Source organism: Botryllus schlosseri, chromosome 2 (genome assembly GCF_051294905.1).
Source record: "Botryllus schlosseri isolate E-star chromosome 2, Bs_hap1, whole genome shotgun sequence".
NCBI classification, from domain to species: domain Eukaryota; kingdom Metazoa; phylum Chordata; class Ascidiacea; order Stolidobranchia; family Styelidae; genus Botryllus; species Botryllus schlosseri.
This window is the reverse complement of record NC_137237.1, coordinates 4941126-4966816: the sequence shown is the minus strand read 5'-3', so window position 1 is coordinate 4966816 and position 25691 is coordinate 4941126. Positions and strand designations below refer to the sequence as shown.

Genomic DNA, 25691 nt, shown 5'->3' with positions numbered 1-25691 from the left:
AAAAATATGTGCCATTATATACCCTGATACAATCCCTATATACTTCACATCAAAAATTATGGATGGTTTGTAAGTGTGGAAGGTGATATGGAAAAATGTATTCGTCGATCCAAATTTATTTTCTAAAACGTAAATCATTTGTTAGAGACCCCACAACTCACGCAGGTCGAACTTTTTTTCATGCTAAGAAATATTCTGCCAGTATGTCATTGTAGACAAAGTCACGTACTGTAATCATGGGATTATCACAGAGAATTTTCCAAGAATTTTCGGTCCTAGTGTCTCATCGATACCACATCTCCCCTACACATCTATATTTCCTAGACTTCTAATTTGATGGACTGTATTACTGGCGTTGGCTACTGATGAGAGTCACTCGAAATACTCTTAGCGAATAAATTAACAATGTGGAAGTTATATTTTGAAATAGCCTATTACAGGGGTGTCAAACTCAAATTATGTCGTGGGTCGGATTCAAACCTTCAAATCGCTCGCGGGTCGCAGCAGTCAACCGATATCAAAATCATGGCCTATCTTTTCACTTGAATACTTTACAGTCAAATATATCTGTATAGATAATAGATATTACACAGTATCTCGGATCCAGACTTGGACAACTAGATAATTCTAGAGATACACAATTACACAATACACATTACACATGCATATTAGTGTAAGTACTCGGGAATCGTAGTTTGAGCGGAAACCCGAGATCAACATAGTTGGGCAGATGGGCAACCTTTCCCCTGTGTTTTTATGTACACGTGAGACCTTCGATGTCTGGATGGAAAAATATTTCCCGTGATACATATTAAAGGGAAGCGATTCAAATGAAATATATGTATTTTAAACCAATTTTCGGTAGGCGTTTTTCGATTCTCAATACCGGATAAATACATCGCTAAATAGTCTACGAAATCCAGGCGAACACCATTCCGGAATCATTCTGTCGATGTAGATAAAAGTATTTGCATTTACAAAGTCGTGCAGTTGTCGTGGCTTTTGTTGTAGAGATAGGCGGATACAAATATATGTTATGGCTACTCTGAAACAGATATTCGTCACCATCGCAGTGCTAGCCCTCTTTGGTGAGTACTTAAACTTTATGCTCGATTTACTATACCAATACATGTAGGCTAAAGATGTAATGCGTTCGTATACCGTATAGCTTTATTTCGACTGGCCAGCAGATGCAAGGTCACGCGTGATGACCATATCATTTGACTCATCTGCTAAGTTATTTACCCGTGTGGCTTGTAGGCAATATGCCTCAATATCACAAGACCCATATAATTATGTATTGCTCCAGAGATTAGCCGATATCTTCCACATTTCCACCTCACATGTTGCTACGCTGTCCGTCTCCCCACGCGCCTACTCAATACAGCCTGCGTGAACTATAAATCCAATTGCACAGGTCACATTCAAGTTACTGGCGCCTATTTGAAGACCATTAAGTAATAGTTCCAGACATTATAATCACATTGCTAATAGTGTCAGCGTTGTTCTTCGGCCTGTCTCTCTCGATATATAAAATAATGAATTGATTCGTTGGTGTTTCATGTAGGTTTAGGAGCGAGCCAGACGTCAGACAAGCGTTCATGGAGGTGGTGCTGCACTTCACAGAACGAGCTCGATAAATGCAATGATGTTGCGAGTACAAATGTTAACGGTCGCTTCTTGCCGATTACGTGCGTTTTAATTCTGACGGAAGGAAGATACGCATGCGTAAATGCAATCAAGGTTACGTATTTTTGGTTGGAGAGTTACGTTGGAATGGGCAGAGGCGGTCGAAGTAGTCACCGTCGCTACACAAGTAGAAGTAGATGTAACGCCGGAATTTCTACTCAAGTAGAAGTAGGAGCGGTGGTTCACAAGTCAGTAAGTAAGTAGGTATTCTGCGCTTATTTTTGCCTATAAAACTGAAAACTGTCAAGTATAGAAGTAGAAGTAGTCTAAAATCATAACTACTGAAAAAGTAGCGTGAGTAGGAAAAATTTACTTCAAGTACTTCAAAAAGTAGAAGTACTTCGTTACTGACCGCCTCTGAGAATGGGTCATAGCCTCATAGGACTATCCAAGCACGTATGATTGGTGCTGGTCTGACTGATTCCATTCCGATTCTATTATTATTCGTGTACGGGTGTACCGCTTGTATGACGAGGTGTCAAACATACGCTGCGTCACACGATTTCATCCAACTTCAATCCATTACATTCTGAGTAAATGGGAAAATGCTTGGGCCCATAAAGGGCCCGTATACTCCTGCGCGTTCTCAACAAAAGGCCAGAGTTTATATAAAGAGAGTGTCACGTGAATAATCATCCCACAAAACAACAGATGTCGAACATGTTCAATGTTCATAGTTCACGTTCTCATTATAACCACCCGGCAGCAGTGTTGCGTTTTGACTAGTCTAGACTGAGTCTAGAAACAAGTCGGCGACATTGACACCAAACTCCAAGACGGCAAAAAATGTCCAATCTGTTCTTAGTTTTCTGGTAAATTGGACGAAATAATAGTTGAATAGTATATTCATATTGAAATGAGCTCAAATATTTCGGCTGACACTCGTCAGGGGTAATTGTCAGCAACTAGTAGAAAATAGTTGAAAATAGTTGCTGACGATTACCCCGGACGGGTGTCAGTCGAAAATATTCCGTTTCATTTCAATATGAATAATGAATATACTCGGGCCTACGATATTCAATATGGCTCCGGTTGAAACTGAAACATTCAAGAAAAAAACGAAGGTATGAATTTGGAGGTTAACATTTTGACTGGGTCTCAATGTTTTGAATCTGTCCCGCTACCGAAGTTTCGTGTAACGCCCCTGCGTTATGATATCGTCTGTATACTTCAGAACGATGAAGCTGATGTCATGATTCTGCACAGTCATTTCATATTCTTCAGTTTTGAGGGTCTTTCAGTGGTCGGCTACGAAGACTATGGGATGGGAGGTAACTCTCTCACACTTGAAAGAATTCCTATGGAATGAATTACAAAATTACTATTACATTTTCAGACTCTGGATACTTCAGTTTGGCAGCTGTGAAAACGGAGAACGAGCATATCACCATGTGCACTCTGAAAAATGCTAAATCCTGTCACACCGCAATTGGGAAATCGGCCGGTTGGAACATGCCGATGGGGACATTAGCTCGCCACCATAGTCTAAGCTCCGCTAGCATTGATCACTTCCAGCTCTACGGTAACAAAACACACTATTAGTATAGTGTCAAGCAGCCTTTTGCGTTCCATGCGCACTGCGCAGGGTAGTGTATCGACTATCGTTTGATGAAATATATTCTACTCGTACTATTGATATCGCGGTGTCAGGGTCAGCTCAATACCGCACCAACGAGGTCATTTTACACCACACTCACATCACTTTACTTATAGGCATCGTGATCATTGATCAATGATCATGATCATCCTCACTTCTTTTCTGATAACATAGGACCCACGGACTGGAAAATGTTAGTGCGTCATTATTTGTTGTTTATTCCAATGATACGGTCGTTCTTCAACTGTAATCACTACGCTGCTAGCAAATTCGCTAACTGAAAAATGCGAAACTGTTTTATGCTCTTTTTACGACGTGGTGCAACATTTATTCAGTAGACCAGTGGTTCTCAACCTTTTTGTCTTCGCGGACCCCTTCTGGACCGTCACGGACCCCCTCAAGTTTTCGTTTAAAATTACCTGAATTGACGTGAAAACCGTCATATGTCTTGTGCGAATATCAATAGCAGGTTAGTGATAAACAGCCACAAAATGACTGATCTTGAAAATAACAGCACACTATATGTGGAAATTGGGTAGACTTTTATTATTTCGAAAGGAATTTTCCAGCTGTATTCATTGTCTTGAAAATCCGCGTCTTCGATTTGATTTGAACGAGTGCCGACAATCCATTTCCACGAAGATATATTGGTGGCGATTGTAATATTAACGCGCAACGCTTCTTACGACCGCTATTGGTGTGACTTTTTAAAGAACACATCACGTCCAGCATAGTCATTTCTATCTAGCATCTCATATTGATGTTATTTAGTGGTTATATCACAGGAGAAAATGGATTTCGTGGCGAGGTTTCAATTCCTTTATTGGGACAGATTAGGAAAAAATTCAGGAATTTCTATTTCAAACGACTGTTTACTAATTTGCTGAGACTGGCAACTCCAAATCCAAAATGTTTTGCAAACATTTCAAGTCACCCTATTATATTTTCCTATCTTCAGCATTTCATTTTTCCACGAACCCAAACAAAACATCTATGAACAGCAATACGTTTGTATCAGCGGGCTATTGGCAATTTTATAATTAAAATTAGTTTGCACAGTCAGATATTTCATCTGAGACGACCATTTTAATCATGTGATTCCTAAAGTTTTAGCAATTATGAAGCGAAACTGGCTCATGCTTTGCCTAATTAAAAAATGAATAAAAAATAGGTTGTCAATCATTCTACAAATTTAGAGGTTTCGCGGACCCCCTGAAAATGCTTCACGGACCCCCAGGGGTCCGCGGACCCCCGGTTGAGAACCACTGCAGTAGACGATGATGGCAATCAGCGAATTATGTAGGTTTATGAATGGTTCCCATATCTTCCATAATAATTACACCCACCGAAATGTTCGGTACTAAAACAGTATAATTTCGTTGTTTCCACGGAAATTCATTGGTATATTGAAATCTCTGTAATCTGTAATCATTCAGATCCGTTCCAAGCCAGCTGTGCACCGGGAGCTAACAACGCGCGCTATGCTTTAAAGCTTCCACCGAGCCCCCCGAACACAGAAAAAGGCAAATGGTGCGATTTGTGCATAGGAGATGAAAACGGAAACCACGTATGTGATCGAGATGCTGACGAGACTTACTATGGATACGGTGGCGCATTCAGGTTAGCACTCCGTAGGCGTACACAGATATATGGGTCATATGTTGTCATCATTGCTATATGAGTGCTAACTGCTGAGTCTATTATATATTTATGATGACCAGCACACCGGGTAATACAAATATATTGTCGCTTAGAATACCCCATTCTTTACATGGAATTTCCATTCCACGAATAAATCTGATTTATATTCCAGTTGCGTGCGGTGCGATTCATTGGTGAGGCACTGACCCCTTAAAGGGGCACTGCGCTCTAAAAATGATGTGGTCTCAAATTGAAGGTAAAAACGAACAAAAATTTTTGGCCGCGGCCATTTCCTTCAGAACGCCACCGTAAGGGAGCTGCAATTTATTGAAATTTCTACAAGACCAGCCGGCGCGGTTGCTTAACCCGTTACATGGCACAATATCTTAACCGTCGCACTTGCTCGACGTGATTAGGTAGTCACGCAGAGAACGAATTTTAGATAGTTGTCAGCCGATGTTCTGAAGGAAGTGTGTCTTAGTTTCGTTCTCTGCGTGACTGCCTCAGCGCGTCGAGCAAGTGCGACGATGAAGACATCGTGCCATGTAACGGGTTAAGCAGCCGCGGCAGCTGGTCTTGTAGAAATTTCAATAAATTGCATCTCCATTACAGTGGCGTTCTGAAGGAAATAGCTGCGGCCAAAAATTTTTGTTCGTTTTTACTTTCAATTTGAGACCACATCATTTTTAGAGCGCGGTGCCCCTTTAAGAGTCAGATTACAAATATATAAACCCAAAAGGATATGTTTCGCATAACCAACTCGAAAAATATAGCCTATTCGTGCTTGAAAAAAATGCTTGAACGAATGAAAATACCAATTTAAGGGAATTCTCGATTTCACCATCTTCAATTACATGGATTGCAGGATAACATTTGTAAAACCAGCTTAATGTATAGAATATATACCAACTGAGTCATGTGCGTAAATTCATAATGATATGCGGTGATAAACTTTTATTCAGATGCTTAAATGAGTCCGCAGGAGATGTAGCTTTCATCAAGAACAACGTCATTCCTGACGAAGATGCAGACAGATTCAGTCTCCTATGCAAAGATGGAAGCAGGTCTGGTATATGACTAATCTGTCCTGAGTTGCGAGATGTAGACACGATACTTTGAACAGCTTCTTGGAGGTGCAAAACTGCAATATACCATTGAATAGGATATTTATATTGAAATGAACCCGAATATGTTCGGCTGACACTCGTCAGGGGTAATCGTCAGCAACTAGTAGAGAATTTATAAGAACATCGTATATCAACAATCGTATCACAAAATATAACGTCAGCACACAATACACAATACTTTGTGAAATATCGATTTTGGCTGATATCGGTACGTCACACATTATGCAGTTCTGTCCCGCTATCGGCATGCATAAAATTATCAGTTATCCTATACATACACCCAGAAGGAGTCCGAAGTCGGAGACACAGGTCCAAGTATTACATGTCACCACTTAGAAGTAGGGAGTCTCCCCGTCATGGGTAAGCTGATCGGGATCATGGTCAAGGTGGAGTTGCATTACGAGTTTTAGTGATTCCGGCGGCAGTCATTACAGTCATCCATTCCCGAACGGGCAAACTAACAGTTACTGTCCACTATAAGTTCATCTAAGTGACTCATCACCAAGAATGGCTTGTATTATTTAATGCATAACAGTGTATTAAGGTCATGTGCTTCACGACAATGAGTTGGTAATGTTCAATTCATGATCTTTGCCTTCGATATCTTCCGGACGACTACCGCACTCGCGCGCTTCAAACATCAGTATCTCTCGTTTTACGTGCGCCCGGAACTATATATCTTTGCTGCCTATACTTTCGTGACTCGGCTCACCCTCGACCTAGGCTTTTTGAAACACTTCTATGGCAGTGAGAATAGCGATGAGGAGCCAAGATAAACCTCCGATCCGACACATAGAAACGTGACAGAGTCAGGACTCGAACAAACAGCCATTGGTGTCGTGACGGTGTCGCTATGCATAGCGCCACTCTCTTATTCCCCCTATATCCACCAGAATGTCCAATGCACATTACACATTCATCTAGTTCACGAAAGTGTCTTGCAGGGTTGTAACCAAGTCACAAAGCTCCGAGTCACAAGTCAATCTCACTTTTCTAGTTTTGACTCGAGTCAAGTCGAGTCATTTTCAATTTACCACCGAGTCAAGTCCGAGTCCAAGTCATCAAGCAGAGGATCGAGTCCGAGTCATGGTATTATGACTCGGGTCCGAGTCCAAGTCATTGTGTTGACTGCTCAGTTTGAAGTTAACGTCGCGTTAAACCCACTTTTACAACTCTGTTTGATGATATCGGATGGTCCGGATTTATAATATACCAATTTTTCTCACTTTTAGCACTTTTTGATCGAATTTTCAAGCACAAGGACCAATATCCGAAATCCCAATGGGGTGGTTATACTTTACTGTTCTTCGAAATTACAATGAAATGTCGGTCTTGACCGTCTGAGTCTCGAGTCATATGACTTGGTTCGAGTCATGCGCAATGACTTGAGTCCAAGTCGAGTCAATACTCAGACTGACTCGAGTCGAGTCGAGTATTTCCGTATTTTGAGAAAAAGACTCGAGTCAAGTCGAGTCATCAGAAAATTATGACTCGAGTCTGACTCGAGTCGAGTCATGACTCGAGTCATTACAACCCTGGTGTCTTGGTATTTTTGGTGCTCAGATTTCCGTAAAATTATATTTGGTCTAATTATGATGTATATTATTAACATACATATATTAATAATTCGCCACAATAAACTTATACGGCGATGCGAATGCCAAGAATACGAAGAGACTTTCGCCAATTAGATGAATCTATATGTACCAGTACAATCCTTATTCGTATCCGTATTTATTAAGACCTATGTACCTATTCTCGATTCCAGGGATCATCCATCGAATTGGAGAAGTTGTAACCTTGGAAGAATTCCTTCACGTGGTATGATCATGAGAAAAGGAGATGATAAACATTCAGAAACTCTGATAGATGCCCTCGAATATGCACGGGTATGAGCTTTCAACATGCAGTGAAAACACATGAGCCATGTAAATTCTAACGACACCGATATCTTGGGAACCAATGTTATAATACAGAGGTGGCCACACTGCGGCCCTCGATCAAATTTTCTGCAGACCCTGGGGATAATTCCGCCTTTTGTATATACTAAATAATTGGGTGTTCAAGAAAGAGAGCTTTCACATTCGATTCAATTTGCAAGGCGCCTTCGCCAATACGTTCCGGGTGGAAGCTTCCCAGTAGCAGACCAATAAATACGAAACAAAATCCACACCGGTTACACAATCGGCGCTGATTTATCATATGCTAATCCAAGTCCTGATTAAGATTTTAGTTTCAAAGTCGTGATCCAAATCCTGAATTCGTGTCGTATCATGTCGATCTTCAAGGCCGAATCAGGTAATCAAGTTTGCCAAGCCCTCGTCTTGCAGATTCAAATGCAACTTGGTGTTTTAAATCTTGTTCTTGCAAAATCATATTATTCCCACTGATGTTATAGTTATAGCCTTATAGGACAGTGGCTCCCAGCCTATTGGTTGCGACCACGAAGGGAATCACACGCAAAGATTTCGAGGGGGTCGCGCCGCTGAATCGTGAACTATATCATAGTAAGATTCGTGTCAATTGAAATGATTAAAAATGTTGTTACACTGGCGCTACTGATTCAATGGCTACATGCGCGCAGAATACCATATCGTTATGATATCTATGTACGACGTACATGTACATTGTACAATTGTACATTGTACAGTACAGTGTATACTGTACACTGTACAGTAGGCTACACTAGCCTCAGTGCTCACTGCACGTGAAGCCAGTAACCCGCAAAGGAAGCATAGATGCTGTATGTGTTCTATACCGAGCAAGTAGCAATACGAATATGTAACTCTGTAGTCGAAGATGGCCTTTAATGCAGAGTTGGGATCAAGTCACTACCTTCGAGTCACGAGTCATTTCGAGTCATTGCACATTTTGACTTGAGTCAAGTCAAGTCAATCGATTTTTGAAGGTGACTCGAGTCAAGTCAAGTCACTCGATTTTTGGAGGTGACTCGAGTCAAGTCGAGTCAAGTCAAGTCAAGTCACGAGTCAAGTCACATTTCAAGTCAAGTTGCCTTTTCGAATGCCTACGCCATTGCATTTTGCTAGCTGTCTGAAATACGGATTAACTGGTCATTGATTTTGAACCGATGAACGAATATGAAGTCAAATATACACGTAAGACGGGGCTGTATCGCTTACATAGGGTTACCATACGTCCTCTTTTAAGAGGATTTGTCCTCTTTTTTGACTTTTTTGAAAGTGTCCTCGGAGGACGCCCTTTTGTCCTCTTTTTTGAGATTTTGTCCTCTTTTTTGAAAAATGAGGTCACATTTAGAGCAAAATGCGAGTGATATGCCTAAAATTAGTACAGAAGGGACGCTCCGGCGAGCATTTCGGAGTGAAAAACGGCGATTTGAGCTCCGAGCGAAAAGTTGACCTTTTTTTTTGGTCATCCACCTATCAAGGTGGAGCGAGAAACGGTATTTTGAGTTCTGAGCGGAAAGATGACCTTTTTTGACACAGTCGGAAAAATTCACCGATTTTTGAGAATTCTTCCCCGGTTTTGCAAGTCTCAAATTTCTGAAAAAGTGTCCTCTTTCTACATTTCCAAAATATGGTAAGCCTAGCTTACATATACGTAGAAATGCTAAACTACGCAATTATAATGGCATAGCCTCAGTTTATAGTTACCAGCCAATATAGAGAATAGAGAAACGAATTGATAAGATGCAATGCATTACCCATTTACAAATGGCTTTGATACAATTCGAGCCTGCGCCAATGGTCGAGGACTATATAAACTATCTTCGAATTTAATTTCAATAAAGAGGTTTGGTTCAGCTACAGAGAACTGTAATAGACATTTTTCTAACAAAATACTTTATTATACTAGTTTACGACAGCATAAGCTGTAAGCTTCGATCACTTCGTAAGCGGTCAATTTATTTGTGAGAGAGTTAATACAATTAACGGCATTGTCTCTAAGCGAGAGTAGATAGTCGCCAAAGCCTGCGAGGCCGGCGACGCGATAGTTCAGGCTAGCGACACACGACATCTTGGGCACGAGACCTATTACAATTACAGATGCGATTGCTCATGCCAACGGTTATATCGGGCGCACCAGTCCCGTTGGAGATGCGACTGGTTGCGCAAGCGACTATATCTTGAGCAATGCGCACATGGCATCCTGCATATGCGACTGCGAGTGTAATAAGGCCTGTCGTTGATGCGAGATGAATCAGCAAGGATTGTCGCGCACGCTTGTAGCAATCAACGACCTAATTTCGCTCGCGCACAACGGCAAACTAGCTCGGAATCAGTAAGAGATCGCATGCTGTGCAGACGACTCTCGTCAATTAGCAACACGCTTTTGGCAACACGCTTCTCTATTTGGCCGCGCGTTACACTCTATGATACGAATTACGGGGGCAAGATGGCTAGAGGTGATGCGCGAGTGAAAAAAAAACATGAAGAAAGGTGTGATTTCAAGTTTTTGATCGATGGATATTTTTTTTAAGACTTGCTGTACCCATGTATAATACGCACCCTCCTATTTTAGGGCAAAAAATCGGTAAATTTTTGCGCATTATACATGGAAAATTACGGTAATGCACATGCACACCTGACTCTGGTCACGCAGTTACCGTATCAAATCCTAAAACGAATTCCAAACGCTATGAATGCATTTCCAATGTAAACTAAGCAACGTCGATGGATTGCCCACATTTAAACTGGCTACTCCATGATTCGCCAATCAAGATATCGCACAATTGTATATTTATGAACTTTGTACAAAGTACCCTACTCTATTATTAAGGTGTCGTCAATATGAATGACGTCTTTCATGTATACAGGCTAACATGGACAGGAGCCTCTTTACTCGAGGTAGCATGCTGTGGAGCTCGCGAGCCACTTTCCGCGCTTCAACCCACGAAACTGTCAGAGATTTCTTAGGAGAAGACTATTTCTGCAACATGGTCGCTCTCGTAGGTGAGAATATCCAGGCATCTGGCTGCACTTCGGATCCTCTGCAATGCCCAACCGAATGATGATGATCAGCGATGATATTTTGATGAGGGGACAATGCTGATTTGACTGCATATAATTATGGAACCGCATTATTGTACTTGTTGAAATAAAAGCTTACTTTGCTAATGGCTAATAAAAGATCCGAGTAGCGGAGCGACGAGTGTATTGCATAACCAACAATGATTATTTGATTTTACGACCGAAGTCAATAGTCATTCAGTCAGAGATACCGTATTCCCAAGGTTGGATAAACCTACTACAGCGTAATCCGAATTTGCCGTCCTATACAAGCTGTCCTGTGATCTAGCATTTATGTACCCGCCTCCTCTCCAGTTATGAGGTTACGACAGTCAGTAGAACGATCAACCTGAATGCGAGTTTGATGGATGGCACCCATCAGGATGCGCTAAGCGGCTTTGGTGGCAAATTTGGATGCGTGGCGATTTGTTCATCCATATTTGAACTGCCGTTACCTTACGGAGGAGGTTGGGGGGGGGCGGAAATGAAGATCTTCCTGATTCATTTCAGTCTCCAAAAGAATATGTTTACTCCTGCGAGGCGGTGTAGAAGGGGCACTAAACCCTGTGCTGTCGTCATCCAATAGTGACGGCCGACACGGTGGCAAATCCGGCGTCGGAGAACCTTCAAACACATTGTTGTTGTACTGCGGCGGTTTCGGAGGTCTGGGTGAAACTGCGACGCTGTTTGTGTTTGGAACTTCTGCGACTGGGCCGTTCCGTAGATCTAGATATTCGATAGCATGTACCTCAATATATATAGGCTACACTGCAGAATGACAGGCCTGTAACCTATTTATGAGGACTAGGCCTATTACTATGAGTGGTGAAGATCACGTGTCTTGGCAGCTGCTGTCGGCGCATACTGTTACCCGAATCCAACAGGCAGTGGCGAATAAAGCTAGGTTTTGTTTGTTTACTACGGACGATAGGACGAGGTGTTGGCGCCCCAAGTGGTTTGTGAATGTCTACCATTGGGCCATTGTTCTTTGTACATCAGTACGAACGGGACAATTGTATTCTAGCTCAGTGGTTCTCGAACTTTTCGACCTCGCTAACCGGTAAAGCTTCTGAATACATCTTGCGTATCGGCGAACCCTCAAAACCTATAATTCAACCTAAATTTGATTACGACAACTGGAGTGTAATATTGGAAACTCCATTTATTGATGCGTTTTAGATACTAGATACTCATACCCATACCTGGTTCTATGGAAGTTATGAGCTCCTAATTGCGACAACATACAAGAAATACGTTCCACTCTTCTAAATGCATTTAATATTTGATGTTTTACATTCCTGATTAATATAGCTATTAGGAATATATCGAAGTTTTCGGTCAGCATAAGGGCACTTCGGCCAAGGTTTACTCGTTGCCGATCGTTCTGGAACACTTCTCGGAGTCGCATGTTACATGGCCCAAAACCCTGCCGAGTGTCAGCCGAACATATTCGTGTTCGTTACAATATGAAAATACTATTCAACAGTTCATTTTGTGCGCCAGTAAGCTATAGGAACATAGTAATAGTAATAATGAACATAATCGTAGTAATTAGTACGAGTGTTCTTCAAGTTAAGTAAAGGTTACGAACAACTGGTGTCTACATCCTTCATGCAGCATTTCAGTCAATAGACTTTATATATATCATTAGCTATCTATATTTCCTATATCTCGAATTTGTTCGACTGTATTACTAGTGTTCTCTACTGATGAGAGTCAGTCGAGAAGCTTTTGGTGAATAAATTGACTATGGAAGTTATTGTTTCTTGTGGTGTTACATCAGGTGCTGAGAATCACTTCCATTATAGTATGATCTCAATAACAATGGATATAAAGTCTTGTTAAATTAGGAGATACACAATTACACATGCATATTAGTGTAAGTTTGGGAGTCTGGCGTTTGAGCTGAAATACGAGATCTACATGGTAGGGCACCCTTTCCCCTGTGTGATTTTGAACATTTGAGACCTTCGGTCTCTGGATTATAAAACTATTCCCCGTAATACATAATGAAGGGAAACGATTCAAATCAACTGCAGTGCATAGGCATATTTTAGTAATTTTCGGTTGGTGCTTTTCGATTCTCAATACAGGATAAATACATCGTTAAATAGTCTACGAAGTTCAAGTGAACACCATTCCGGAGCCATTCTGTCGACGTAGATAAAAGTGTTTGCGTTTATGAAGTCGTGCAATTGATGTGTCTGTTATTGTAGAGATAGTAGGCTTACCATATTCTGGAAATCTAAAAAGAGGACACTTGACACTTGCAAAACCGGAGAAGAATTCTCAAAAACCGGTGAATTTTTCCCACTTTGTGATCGGTTGACTAAAAAAAAGGTCATCTTTTCCGCTCAGAGCTCGAAATACCGTTTTTCTCTCCACGTTGCCAGGTGGATGACTAAAAAAAAAGGTCATCTTTTCGCTCTGGCTACTCTGAAACAGATATTCTTTGCCATCGAAGTCTTAGGCCTCTTTGGTGAGTTATATGCTCTATTCACTACATCAATACATGTAATGCCTTGCATTGCATACCGTATTGCTTTATTTCGATTTGGCCGTCGGCCGGTCCCGCGTGCTGACCATAGCCTATTCGACTTATCTGCAAGTGCCACGATCACAAAACGCTTCTAATAAAGTATTGTTCCAAGGATTAAGCGATATCTTCCAGATTTCCGTCTCAGGTGTTGTTATGCTGTCCGAGTCCCTACGCGCAGCTTGCGTGTACTATAAATCGAATCGCACAGGTCATATGCAAGTTGCAGGCAATATAGGCTACGCCTATTTCAAGACCGTTTATTATTATTTGCACACATTATAATCACATCGTTAATAGTGTCATCGTTGTTCTTCGGTCGGCCTCTCTGTATATAATAGATTGATTCGTTGGAGTTTTATGTCGGTGTAGGACAGGGGTCGCCAACTCAAAATGGGTCGCGGGCCACTTTTCCGAATTCCTAGAGGCCACGGGCCGCAGGACATCAATGTCGATATAAAAGTAGGCAACGCAGTTCAACAACCACATCTGATAACTCTACGTTATTACAATGCTGTGCACTCTAACATGGGCGACGGTTATAGTCACCACAAAAGAAATAATATTTTATTGAACAAACACAAATATAACAAAAAGTATCATGATCAACAATTTCGTTATATTTTGAACTATGAGCTGTACACGATACCTGACAACACTCTGTAGCCGCTAAAACAGGGGTGGCCAACATTTTTGCTATTCATGGCCGCATTTCGATTACTCATGTAGCCTGCGGCCGCATGCAGGTGGTTAGTCGTGATATACTAGCTGGGGTCAAATGCCCACGTTGAACTGTCCATGTCCATTGCCGGTACACTCCGAACTAATCAATTTATACATATCGGCTTACTATGTGCACCGAAATCGTTAGCAGTTATGTTGTACAAAGCCACAGGAATCCGCGGTTTGTAGTCGCGCGAAGCGCGAAAACGTTTTCATGTTCATTAGTGAATTTCGTCAATATTCGTATGGTTTCTGGGGCCAAATGCCCACGTTAAACTGTCCATGTCCATTGCCGGTACACTCCGAACTAATCAATTTATACATATCGGCTTACTATGCGCATCGAAATCGTTATGTTGTAAAGAGCGACATGAAACCTCGGTTTGTAGTCGCGCGAGGCGCGAAAACGTTTTCATGTTCATTAGTGAATTTCATCAATATTCGTATAGTTTCACATATTACTATAAAATATTTATCCTTTCTCGGCCAATGTGATCAGATTCACCGATAGAGCTGATGCAAGGGGTATCTTAGAAAACGAAGGGTTGTTATCAAAAATGTCGACAGCCGCATAATTTCCCTTCTACTGCCGCAGATTGGCCTCCCCTAGATTAAAGAATCAATATTTGGGTTAGCTAGACACGGTAGGTCTACTTGCTAGACAACTATCTCTTCGTAAAGCATGGTCTTTTGGAGAGCCCGAAGTCGTTTTTCACGCGTCTCGGTCTTGGCAGTGGTGGGCCATTGCACGTCAAGGCAATATATTATGCCCATTCGTACCAGCAAATTCTTTATCCATGGAATGATATTACCATGCCGAAGCCGTATCAACTAGTAAGGAATACTGATATTGGGCATATAATAATGGCTTACTTTGAACAACAACAACATCATGTTTAAATTGAAATAAATTTCAGCGTTTCAAAATGATTTACTAGGCGTTTTTCTGAAACTTTTTCAAATCAGGTCGCGGGCCGCAAAATAGGACCTCGAGGGCCGCATGCGGCCCGCGGGCCGCGTGTTGGTGACCCCTGGTGTAGGAGCTAGTCAAACGTCAGACGAGCGTTCATGGAGGTGGTGCTGTAGTTCACAGAACGCGCTCGATAGATGCAATACTGTTGCGAGTACCAATGTTAATGGTCGCTTCTTGGCTATTACGTGCGTTTTAATTCTGTCGGAAGAATATTACGCATGCGTAAATGCAATCAAGGTTACGTAATTTTGGTCGGAGTGTTGCATTGGGACGGGTACTAGGATCTTCCAAGCACGTACGATTGACCCTGGGCGACAGTATAGTACCTGACTGATTCCATTCCAAGTCTATTATTCGTATACCGCTTGTTATGACGGGGTGTGACACATACGGCCCGCCACACGACTTCATCCAATTCCAATCCATTTATTTCCAAGTAAGTAGAAAAATGACGTGAATAATCCCACAAAACAGCAGATGTCGAACATGTTCACAGGCCACAATATAACCAGCCGACGGCAGTGTTGAGTTTCCACTCTAGTCACCATTAGAATCAAGTCGGTGACGTTGCTCACTCACACTTCAGAGTTTAGTGGGAAACTGTACCAACTAATAAACGAAAACTTCTTACGAAACCGCTGTGTGCAAGTTACAACCCGAATGTCGCACCAAGACTAAGGCAAAAGGAACATAAAAGTATGCCGACTTTTATCGTCGTCAGAGCCACTATATTTGGGCGGTATATAACTGTGCTCAAAGGACCAATCGTCATATTTTTGATGATTCTGTTGCTTTCGAATGAAGGAGTTGCTAGCCTCTATGATCCGTAATATAACGTATACTTGATAATAAAGCATCCCAGAAAAAAACGAAGGTTTGGATTTGGAGGTTGACATTTTTAATGGTCTCAAAGGCTTGAATCCGGCCTGCTACCAAAGTTTGTCATCAGTAAATTCGTATTCTTCAATTCTAAGGGTCTTTCAGCGGTCGGCTGTGAAGACTATGGGATGGGAGGTAACTTTAACGCACTTGAAAGAATTCCTATGGATCGAATTGCAAAATTACTATTCCATTTCCAGACGCTGCATATTACGGTTTGGCAGCTGTGAAAAAGAAGATCGAGCATACAGCATGTGCACGTTGAAAAATGCAAAATCCTGTCACACCGCAATTGCAAAATCGTCCGGGTGGGCCATTCCGATGGGGACATTGGCTCGTCACCATAGCTTAAGCTCCGCAAGCATTGATCACTTTCAATGATATGGTAACAAAACACACTATTAGTATAGCGTCAAGCAGCCTTTTGAGTTCCCTGCGCAGGATAGTGTGTCGACTAGAGAAAGAGAGAGAGAGAGAGAGAGAGAGAGAGAGAGAGAGAGAGACAGAGAGAGAGAGAGAGAGAGAGAGAGAGAGACAGAGAGAGAGAGAGAGAGAGAGAGGGGGGAAGAGAGAGAGGAAGAGAGAGAGGAAGAGAGAGAGAGAGAGGCCGACTGACCAGGATTGTAGTGTACTCTGTTTTCCTGTACCACTTGAAGAAATCCTATAAAGGTGGTACACATAAAGAGAACCCAATACACCCCAGGAATATATCGCCATATTAATTGGTGTACTCGACTCATTGAAATGCGTGTGAAAGCACAACTTGGTGCCTGAAAGTTTCGCTCACCTGATTCACACCTCGCCCCATGGTAGAGATCTGATGCCCTATCCACCAAAATCTTCGTTACCGAACGATGCAAAATAAATTTGCCTCAATTCCGACCAGTGGTAGCGGAGTTATCTGAGTTTTTCGTTGATAATTGAAATTATTCGAGTTTGTCGTTGATAATTCTCGGATTATCAACGAAAAACTCCAATAACTCCGCTTCTACTAGTTGGAATTGAGTCAAATTTGTTAAGCATCGTCTCTAAAGACAGCTCAACAATTTCATGAGGTTAACAGAAAAATTTGAATTTTTTTTTAATTTTCCTGTTTGAATTAAAAAATTTAATTGCATCTGCGGAGCCCTATACTTGTTAGAATTGAACCAAATTTGGCGTGCAGCATTCTTTAGGGTAACCTGACAATTTAATGATTGAATGGCTGGAATCAAGAATAAAAAAATTATTTTTCAACACCCCTACTGTACAGTGTACAGTCACACCTTCAAACGTTGCAACGCGTATGCTATAGATTGCCTTCACTATACATATGAATATGCTCCTTTGGCCACTCAACGATTCCCAATCAAGATATTGCACAGTTGTATATTTATGAACTCTGTACAGAGTACTGCATTATTAAGGTACCGCCAATAAGAAAACATCTTTCAAATATTCAGGCTCATATGGACAGGAGCCTCTTTACTCGAGGTCGCATGCTGTGCAGCTCGCTAGCCCGAGCTTTTCGCGTTTCAACCCACGAAAGTGTCAGAGATTTCTTCAGAGAATACTATTTCTGTGACATGGTTGCTATCATAGGTGAGAATATCCAGGCATCTGGCTGCACTTCGGATCCTCTGCAATGCCCGGCCGAATGATTACGACTGGCGATGATATTTTGATGATGGCATATGCTGATTTGACTGTATATAATCATGAAACCGCATTATCGTACTTGTTGAAATAAAAGCCCACTTTGCTAATGGCTAGCAAAAAATCCCAGTAGCGGAGCGACGACTGAATATCCAATATTGATTATTTGATTGTGTGACTGATATCAATAGTCATCCAGTCAGTGATGCCGTATACCCAAGGTTGGATAAACCACCTACAGCGTAATCCGAATTAACCGTCCTATACGAGCTGTCCTGTGATGTAGCATTCATGTACCCGCCTCCTCTCCAGTTATGCGGTTACGTCAGTCAGAAGAACGATCACGTGAGTTTGAAGGATGGCACCCATCAGGATATGCGAAGCGGCTTTGGTGGCAACTGCGGAGGCGTGTCGACTGGTTCATCCGTATTTGAACCCGCGTTACCCCTCGGCGGAGGTGGGGGCGGACGGGAATGAAGATCTTCGTGCTTCATTTCAGTCTCCATAAGAATATGTTTTCTCTTGGGCGGCGGTGTAGGAGGGGTATTAGACCCTGTGCTGTCGTCATCCAATAGTGACGGCCGACGCGGTGGCAAATCCGGCGGCGGAGAAGCTTCAAATTCATTGTTGTTGTACTGTGGCGGTTTCGGAGGTCTAGGTGGAACTGCGGCGTTGCTTGTGTTTGACACTTTTGCGACTGGGCTGCTCCGTAGATCTAGATATTCGATAACATGTAACACAATAGGCTAGGCTACTACAGAATGTCAGGCATATAGCATATATGAGACGAGTACCAGGCCTATTACTATATGAGTGAAGATCACGTGTTTTGCCAAATGCGGTCGTCGTATACTAATTGGAGGATTGTGCTTTGTACATTAGTACGGATGGTGGTTTTCAACCTTTTCGACCTGGCGGACCAGTAAAACTTGGAAACAAATCTTGCGGACCGGTGAACCCTCAAAAACTAAAAATCACTCTTAATTAAGTTTGTTGAAAAGTCTCCGTAGTGTTTACATATAACTTCTCTGAAACGAGTTGTAGGCATGAAATCTCCATTGCGCTACCATACAAAAATACTTTTCATACACTTCAAAATATATTTAAAATTCGATCTTTTATATTTCTATTTAATGGTCAAGCGCCCGACTTGTCGCTTTTTGGAATTGAGATATTAAATTCTACATTTGGCGTACCGACAGGAAACTTGACAAGGACTGGCGGCCGAGAATCACTTCTCTATAGTGCTATAATTCATGGCATGCGAGGTTAAGGCCGAATTCCACGCTCGAGTGCTCACATACTTACAGATAAGTTTTGAGATTCGTCATTGATTGGTGGTTTTAGGATGCGAATGAATTAAGCAAAGTCAACTGCAAGTTAATAAAATGAGGTGTAGCGAGGAAATAGTGATGGATATAGTTTGTTCTCGTGCATAGAATAAATCTGCTTGTTACGCCTGCATAAGCGACGAGAGTGTATGCTGTTACGGTACTGAGCCTGGGCTACAAGGCTCAGAAGTTATGTGTTCTGACTGATATGCGTCCTCCAAGTTGGTTGCGAGCTCATTAGACGTGCGCAGTAACAGTGCACTATTTGCATATGGATTTCGTTTGCTGCAGGAAACTACGAACTAAATCCACCGGATATATAGCTCCACGGTACCTGTGCTGTGCGGGTTAAGGTAAACAGATATGATTGTTGATAAACCCACCGTCGTCTGGTGTTGAACGTGATGCATTCGCTACATCAGGCTGCAGGTAAGCTCTTCGAGTTTTCTTCCCGTGATCATTGGAACAGCTGGAATCTCCGGATGATGACGGACTGTGTTTGACAGAAACGTGAGTGAGTGTCTTGTGAGTTTAATTTCTACTATTTTAGTGCATATTTACAGAATAAGACAACGAAGTGTGTGCGGGCGATTAATATATGGCTGAGGTGGTGCCAAAGTTCAGGCCATTGTCGCTCACTTAATCGAATTGTTTTCGCGTCAAGGCATTGATGTTAGGCTCGGTTCTGCCATAATGTTTATTATGTTTTATTTTGAACTGCTTATCTATTTCTGTAGAGAATGCCTGATTCAATCGACTGCATATGTTGATTATTATTATAATATTCAGTCTTATGCTGTGATAGTATATTATACCCCTGTCTAGGTCAGTGGTTCTCAACCTTTTTGTCTTCGCGGACCCCTTTTCGACTGTCAAGGACCCCCGCGGGCCCACCATGCAAGTTTTGATTCAAATTTAGCTCAATTATCGTGGTACTGTCATCTGTGTTTTGCGAAAATTGACTGTAAGCTAGTGACAAATAACAACAAAATGATTAGCGGTATTCTTGAAGATAACATCACACTATTTATGCTGAAATTGGGTAGACGGTAGCGAATTCTGCAGCTGCATTTCTTGAAATACGTGGTCGTGTCTTGGAAATCTGCGCCTTCGCTTTGATATGAACCAGTGCTTAAAAGTTATTTCCACAAAGATATGTGCATGGTAGCGAATGGTATGAAAATGGGCAACGCGTCCTACGACCCCTTTGGGTATGATCGCAACATATATGCCGGCAAAATTGAGACATATTTTTCATTGAACATGCAACGTCCATACTAGTCATTTCAATCTAGCAGCTCGTCTCGAAGTTGTTCCAGAATAGTGGTTATGTATATCGCAGGAAAAATGGATTTTTGCAAACATTTGAATCGCGCTGATTGACCTTAGTATTGCTACTTTTTAAAATTTGTTCCACAAACCCCAACAAAACATCTCTAAACACCAATTTCTCTGTATCAATAGGCTATTGATCAAGATCAAGATAGCGTAATGGTTAAGCGCCCGGCTTCTTGATCGGTAGGTCGTGGGTTCGATTCCCGGCCGGGTCAGACCAAAGACCTGATTAGTAACACTGGTATCCATGGCTTCCCTGCTTGGCGCTCATGCATTACTGGGATAGCATGGAGGGGTGGTGCATGACTTAGAAAGCTGTAAAGGCTATATCTGCACTTCCTTGTCCAGCGGCATATGCACATCATGCACTCATGGTATGCATATGCGCAGATCGTGTGTATGTGTATCATGAGTCGGTGTATATGCCGCAAAAACATCAAGGACAAAAATAAACTACGTCCTTTCCTTTCCTATTGGCAATTGAAATGAGTTTGCACAGTAGGATATTTCATCTCAGACGGTCATTCGGTTAATGTGAGTCATTAAATTGTAGCAATGATGAAGCGAAAGTGCCTCGTCATTTCGCAATTTTTAAAATAAAATAACAATACGGTTATCAATCATTTTGTAAATTTAGAGGCTTCGCGGACCTTCTAAAAATGCTTCACGGACCCCCGGTTGAGAACCACTGGTCTAAGTGTTTCATAAATCGCGACGTGCAAGGCTGGTAACTGGTAAGCGATCCCTATCACAAAATGCCACAGCCCGGGGCCACGCGCAGCCCAATAGAAACGTGCAAAATTTGTGATGTATAATGTCAGTTAGTTGAACAACTCAACGTCATAAAACAACTTAGAGCAGAGTTCAGACGCTATGCATCATTTTGAAGGTATTATAGCGTGGTCGTTGAGCGCTAGCGAGCACTTGAGCAGTGTTTCGGAGTTGCGCGGAGTGAAAAATAATTTCGTTAGTTATTTTAATGTCAAGCGGTTAATACGACTTAACAGAGCCTTCATCGATTGATCCAATCTTATATGTGTACATGTACAAGTGTTAAACGTCACACATACCCATTACGATTACTCTTGGTAGCCGATTTCCTCGCAGCTGATTTTCGCCTTTGCAGTATTCTTAAGACGAAGCAAGTCACTCCCATGATTACCACCACGAATCCTATCACTCCAACTGCGACCCCGATTAACGTATAGTTAGGACCGTTGTCCTCTGTAACGGTTAAACTATGTTGTTTGTCGGTGATCACGAGAAGAGCGCATTCATTGCCACTTTACCTATTTCGCATTTTTCGCCAATGAAACCTTTGAGACAAGTACATCTGGGTGTGTCATCAACCCTGGCGGTACATCGTCCACCGTTTTCACATTTATATGCCATGCACTGATCTGAAAGAATACGCAAAAATAAAATTGAATTCCCATGTCGAGAAAACATATAGCCGCTATGTTCTTACCCACACACTGCCTGCCGGGATAGTCTGGGTCGCTATCAGAAAATAGTTCCCTGCAACGACACGTGTAAGACCCCGGGGTGTTTATGCATCTCGATCTAACTGCCTGGCAATCCGTGTCCTGGTCTTTATTCTTACATTCATCGTAATCTTCAAAATCACGTAACTTTGTAACTTTTACCCCTATTCCTCGTGAATAAATTGTCAACAAACCTGAAAATTTTACGCTGCTTTCCGATATATCGAATTGTACAGTCCCTTTTGAGGTTGAAATCAAGCCTTCCACGTTCATCGACGTCAGCGATTTCATGAAGTAACTTTTTGCCACGCCCCATGTTGTCGTTTTCCTGGACTGTGTATTAAAATATAGTATCATTAGTCTGATCGTTCGTTTATGATTATAGTGCATCGTCCTGCTACATGCCTGTGACCTGGGTGTGTAGATCTGTCTTTTAACTCTGTCTCCTCGCGCGCTGCTATCCGGCTTCGCTACGTAAACAAGGAAATTTGTGTTGACTCCGAATTTCTGCGCCGGTCGCTGCCGACTGAGGCCGACCACCTGTACTCCCTTGAACCCGTCCAAACCGGATGCACGAAGGACGAGATCAAGCTGAAATATGACAAAGTTCTGTCAGGGCTATACTCAACAATATTTACCAAAGGCTCATTTTACAAAGTTTAAAATTTGCTTAGGTTCGTCTTAACTCTCATGAAATAAGTTACAGGCATACAAATGTACTATACGGTATAACCATAGTGTCCTATATGGTATGGACACAAGCAAATCTCACGGCTCAGTGAGATTGGTTTACGTCACACTTTCCATTTGGTCAAAGTCAATTTGACGCTGCTTTTTGACCGGCTTTCCGAGCATTAAATTTGATAAAACGGGTATCAATCGAAAGCTACTGCGAATCAATCGAAAGCTACAGCTGCTCGTGGCCCTGGAACCCCCAAAATCAGCCTTGAATGTTGCATTGTAATGCAGTTTGGTATCGTGGCGCAACTATAGCAGCTCAGAAGAAAGTGCGGACGAGAGTGAGAGTGCGAATACTCATTGCTCAATCTGTTGCGCAACGATGGCCCATAACCTTGCGGTTTTCGCTGCTCCCAGACGGCATGGCTTCGTCGCAATACCAAACTTTGTTACAATGCAACATTCGAGGCTGATTTTGGGGGGTTCCAGGACCACGAGAAGAATAAAACTTATATTTTCGCAATCAATACCGCGGTGGCTTTCGATTGATACCCGTTTTATCAAATTTAATGCTCGGAAAGCCAGTCAAAAATTACCGTCAAATTGCCTTTGACCAAATGGAAAGTGTCACGTTGACCAATCTCACGGCTCAGTGAGATTTGCTTGTGTCCATACCATATAGGACACTATGGTATAACTTAATACAAAACCCGGTAAAGCGGTTATAGCAATTGAACGAAATGGAATTATTGTTCTGTTATAGTCGCAGTTAATGGGAGAATTGGTTTGCTAGTTTATTTAATCTTGGTCTTAACGTGATGGGAACGAGTCGACGGCAGTGGTGAAGTTTTCACTGTTCATACAGATGCGGAATATATTTATTTATTGTAGATCGTGGAGACATGGCTCTAACCAAGACGGTTACACATTATTAGTCTGGACAGAATAGATACCCTCTTTGTTTTCGCAAGTAAACGATGATGGATTTGGTTACGTAAGAAATAAGTAAATACAGAGAAATATAATGTCCGGAGCCAATACTGATTCAACATATTGATGAACATACCGCTGCCTTGACAACGTCGGTGATCGGGGTCCGGACAGTTTCTTCGTATGTTATGTCCTTCCCATTTAGTTTCTTGATATGTGCGACGCCTTGATATTTGAAGACACCTGTAAATCATACGCACCATTTGTAACGTAAGTACAAGTAGCATTCCAGAGTAACTGTACTCACGCTCGCACACGCCATCGACAGGAGTCAGCCCTCTTCCACACGACATGGTAGGTTTGTACTGTAGGGTCGGTCCAATCCGACGAAATGAGGGTCTAGGCCCGCCGAAAGGACTTTGTGGGCGAACCCCGGGAAGGCTGAGCGACGGACCGGAGTTGGGGAGCCTGAATCGGCGAAGTTGAACACCGGACGATGGCGTGGTTCGATCTGAAGATATCGTTGTCCTTGGCAGCCTAAATGCGATTCAGCACCTTGTCAATTTGTTTCTGAAATGTGGCTATATCCACATCGATTCGTACCGCAGCATTGACGATAGTCGCTGATGACATTGGGTGAATGAAAGGCTCGTACTACACCTTGCCCTTTTTATGCAATTAAAATGAATTTCTGTATTGTTAATAGTATTATATGTTCTGCATTACTTTTCATTCAGTATAACGCGAAACAATAACTTCATATTGTTAATTTATTCGCTAAAAGCTTTTCGACTAACTCTCATCAGTAGCGAACGTTAGTGATAGGGTGAATCAAATTCGAAATGTAAGAACTATTTTGTCTGTATGACGTAATAATAACAAAAACAAACTACTAGTAGACGGGCTAGATGCGGTAGTAACGGTACAAAACAAACGTTAACGAGTACATATTCGGTTATAAATAACCGAAAACACAACACATAACATTAATGAAATATTCCAAGAGTGTAGAGGCGTTCCTTTTGGCGACAGAGAATCGGCTTTCGTAGCTTGATGATCGTAGATTCCAGGACCTTTAAATGAAAAAGAGAACGGCCACGAGCAAGTATAGAAAATTGACTGTCATTGTAATGATCAGCACATTCTGGATGGGATAAGAGATGCTGTCCAATAGCCGAATTACAAGCAGTAACTTGATCATAATCACGCAGTGTGTCAACAGACTGCGATGAAGGAGTTGGAGAAACATTATTTATTCTAATTTGCCGTGGGACATGCTGGCGAATTCTTTGCTGCAAGCGCTGAGACGTGCGACCTACATACCGACTGTCACATCGGCACGTGTATTCATATATTATGTTGCTTTGATTTGTCGCAGGTAGCACATCCTTTTGCGTTGCAGGCATCAGAGATTTCGTCATGAAGATTATCTGAGGTTTTACTTGTGAAAAACAATGACTCACTGACGATTTAATTTGTTTTTCAAACCTGTTGGACACTTTCCCAATCCAAGGAAGATGCAAATAAACAGGACATTTCTTAGGTCCAAACGGTTTAACTTTTCTGAAATCTTTGAGTTTACGATCTATGGTCATTTTAATGATATGATCAGGATAACCATTTGACTGAAAGATTGACCGAATGTTCTCCAATTCAGAATCAAGTTTGACTTTACTACAAATCATCAGAGCCCTGTGTACCAGAGTTCTTATCAAATTTACTTTACGTTTTACTGGACAGAAAGAATCCCACGAAATGTATTGCCCACTGAATGTAGGCTTACGGTAAACTGATGTAACAAAATTAGCACCCGTCTTTTCCACTACAACATCAAGGAATGCTAATGAATTATTAACCTCTTTTTCCATGGTGAATTTCAGTGATGGGTGAAGACCATTCAATTTGCTCAGAAACAAATCACACTGGGATTCATTTTCAAATATGGCGAAGGTGTCATCAACATATCTTTGATACATTAATGGTCGATCAATATCTTCGAATAACCGTTTTTCGTAATACCCCACAAAAATGTTAGCCAGAATGGGACCAAGCGGCGATCCCATTGCAACACCATCGATCTGTGTATATATGGTGTTATTGAAACTAAATTCGACATCACAAGTGATCAATCGCATTAATTTAACA

At 41.8% G+C, this 25691-nt stretch overlaps 2 protein-coding genes across 2 annotated transcripts in view; one reads left to right on the top strand and one right to left on the bottom strand.

The window, feature by feature from the left end:
- The first annotated feature begins 928 nt into the window (after positions 1 to 928).
- LOC145433117 (serotransferrin-1-like) lies at positions 929 to 11150 on the top strand. The gene is made up of 8 exons (XM_080310052.1): positions 929 to 1088; positions 1568 to 1743; positions 2864 to 2960; positions 3026 to 3211; positions 4723 to 4906; positions 5890 to 5991; positions 7823 to 7943; positions 10850 to 11150. The coding sequence occupies exons 1-8, from the start codon at positions 1037 to 1039 to the stop codon at positions 11042 to 11044; spliced, it is 1113 nt and encodes a 370-aa protein (XP_080166178.1). The 5' UTR covers positions 929 to 1036; the 3' UTR covers positions 11045 to 11150.
- Positions 11151 to 17501: 6351 nt separating this feature from the next.
- Positions 17502 to 25691, bottom strand: part of LOC145433116 (uncharacterized) — a 33356-nt gene continuing 25166 nt past the window's right edge. The window contains exons 31-39 of the mRNA XM_080310051.1: positions 23854 to 24083; positions 23683 to 23789; positions 22344 to 22529; positions 22133 to 22271; positions 21923 to 22069; positions 21744 to 21854; positions 21525 to 21678; positions 19503 to 19612; positions 17502 to 18503 (exon numbers count right to left, since the gene is read on the bottom strand). Of these exons, the coding sequence (XP_080166177.1) occupies positions 18157 to 18503; positions 19503 to 19612; positions 21525 to 21678; positions 21744 to 21854; positions 21923 to 22069; positions 22133 to 22271; positions 22344 to 22529; positions 23683 to 23789; positions 23854 to 24083 (1531 nt within the window). The 3' untranslated portion in view covers positions 17502 to 18156. The remainder of the gene's footprint in view (positions 18504 to 19502; positions 19613 to 21524; positions 21679 to 21743; positions 21855 to 21922; positions 22070 to 22132; positions 22272 to 22343; positions 22530 to 23682; positions 23790 to 23853; positions 24084 to 25691) is intronic.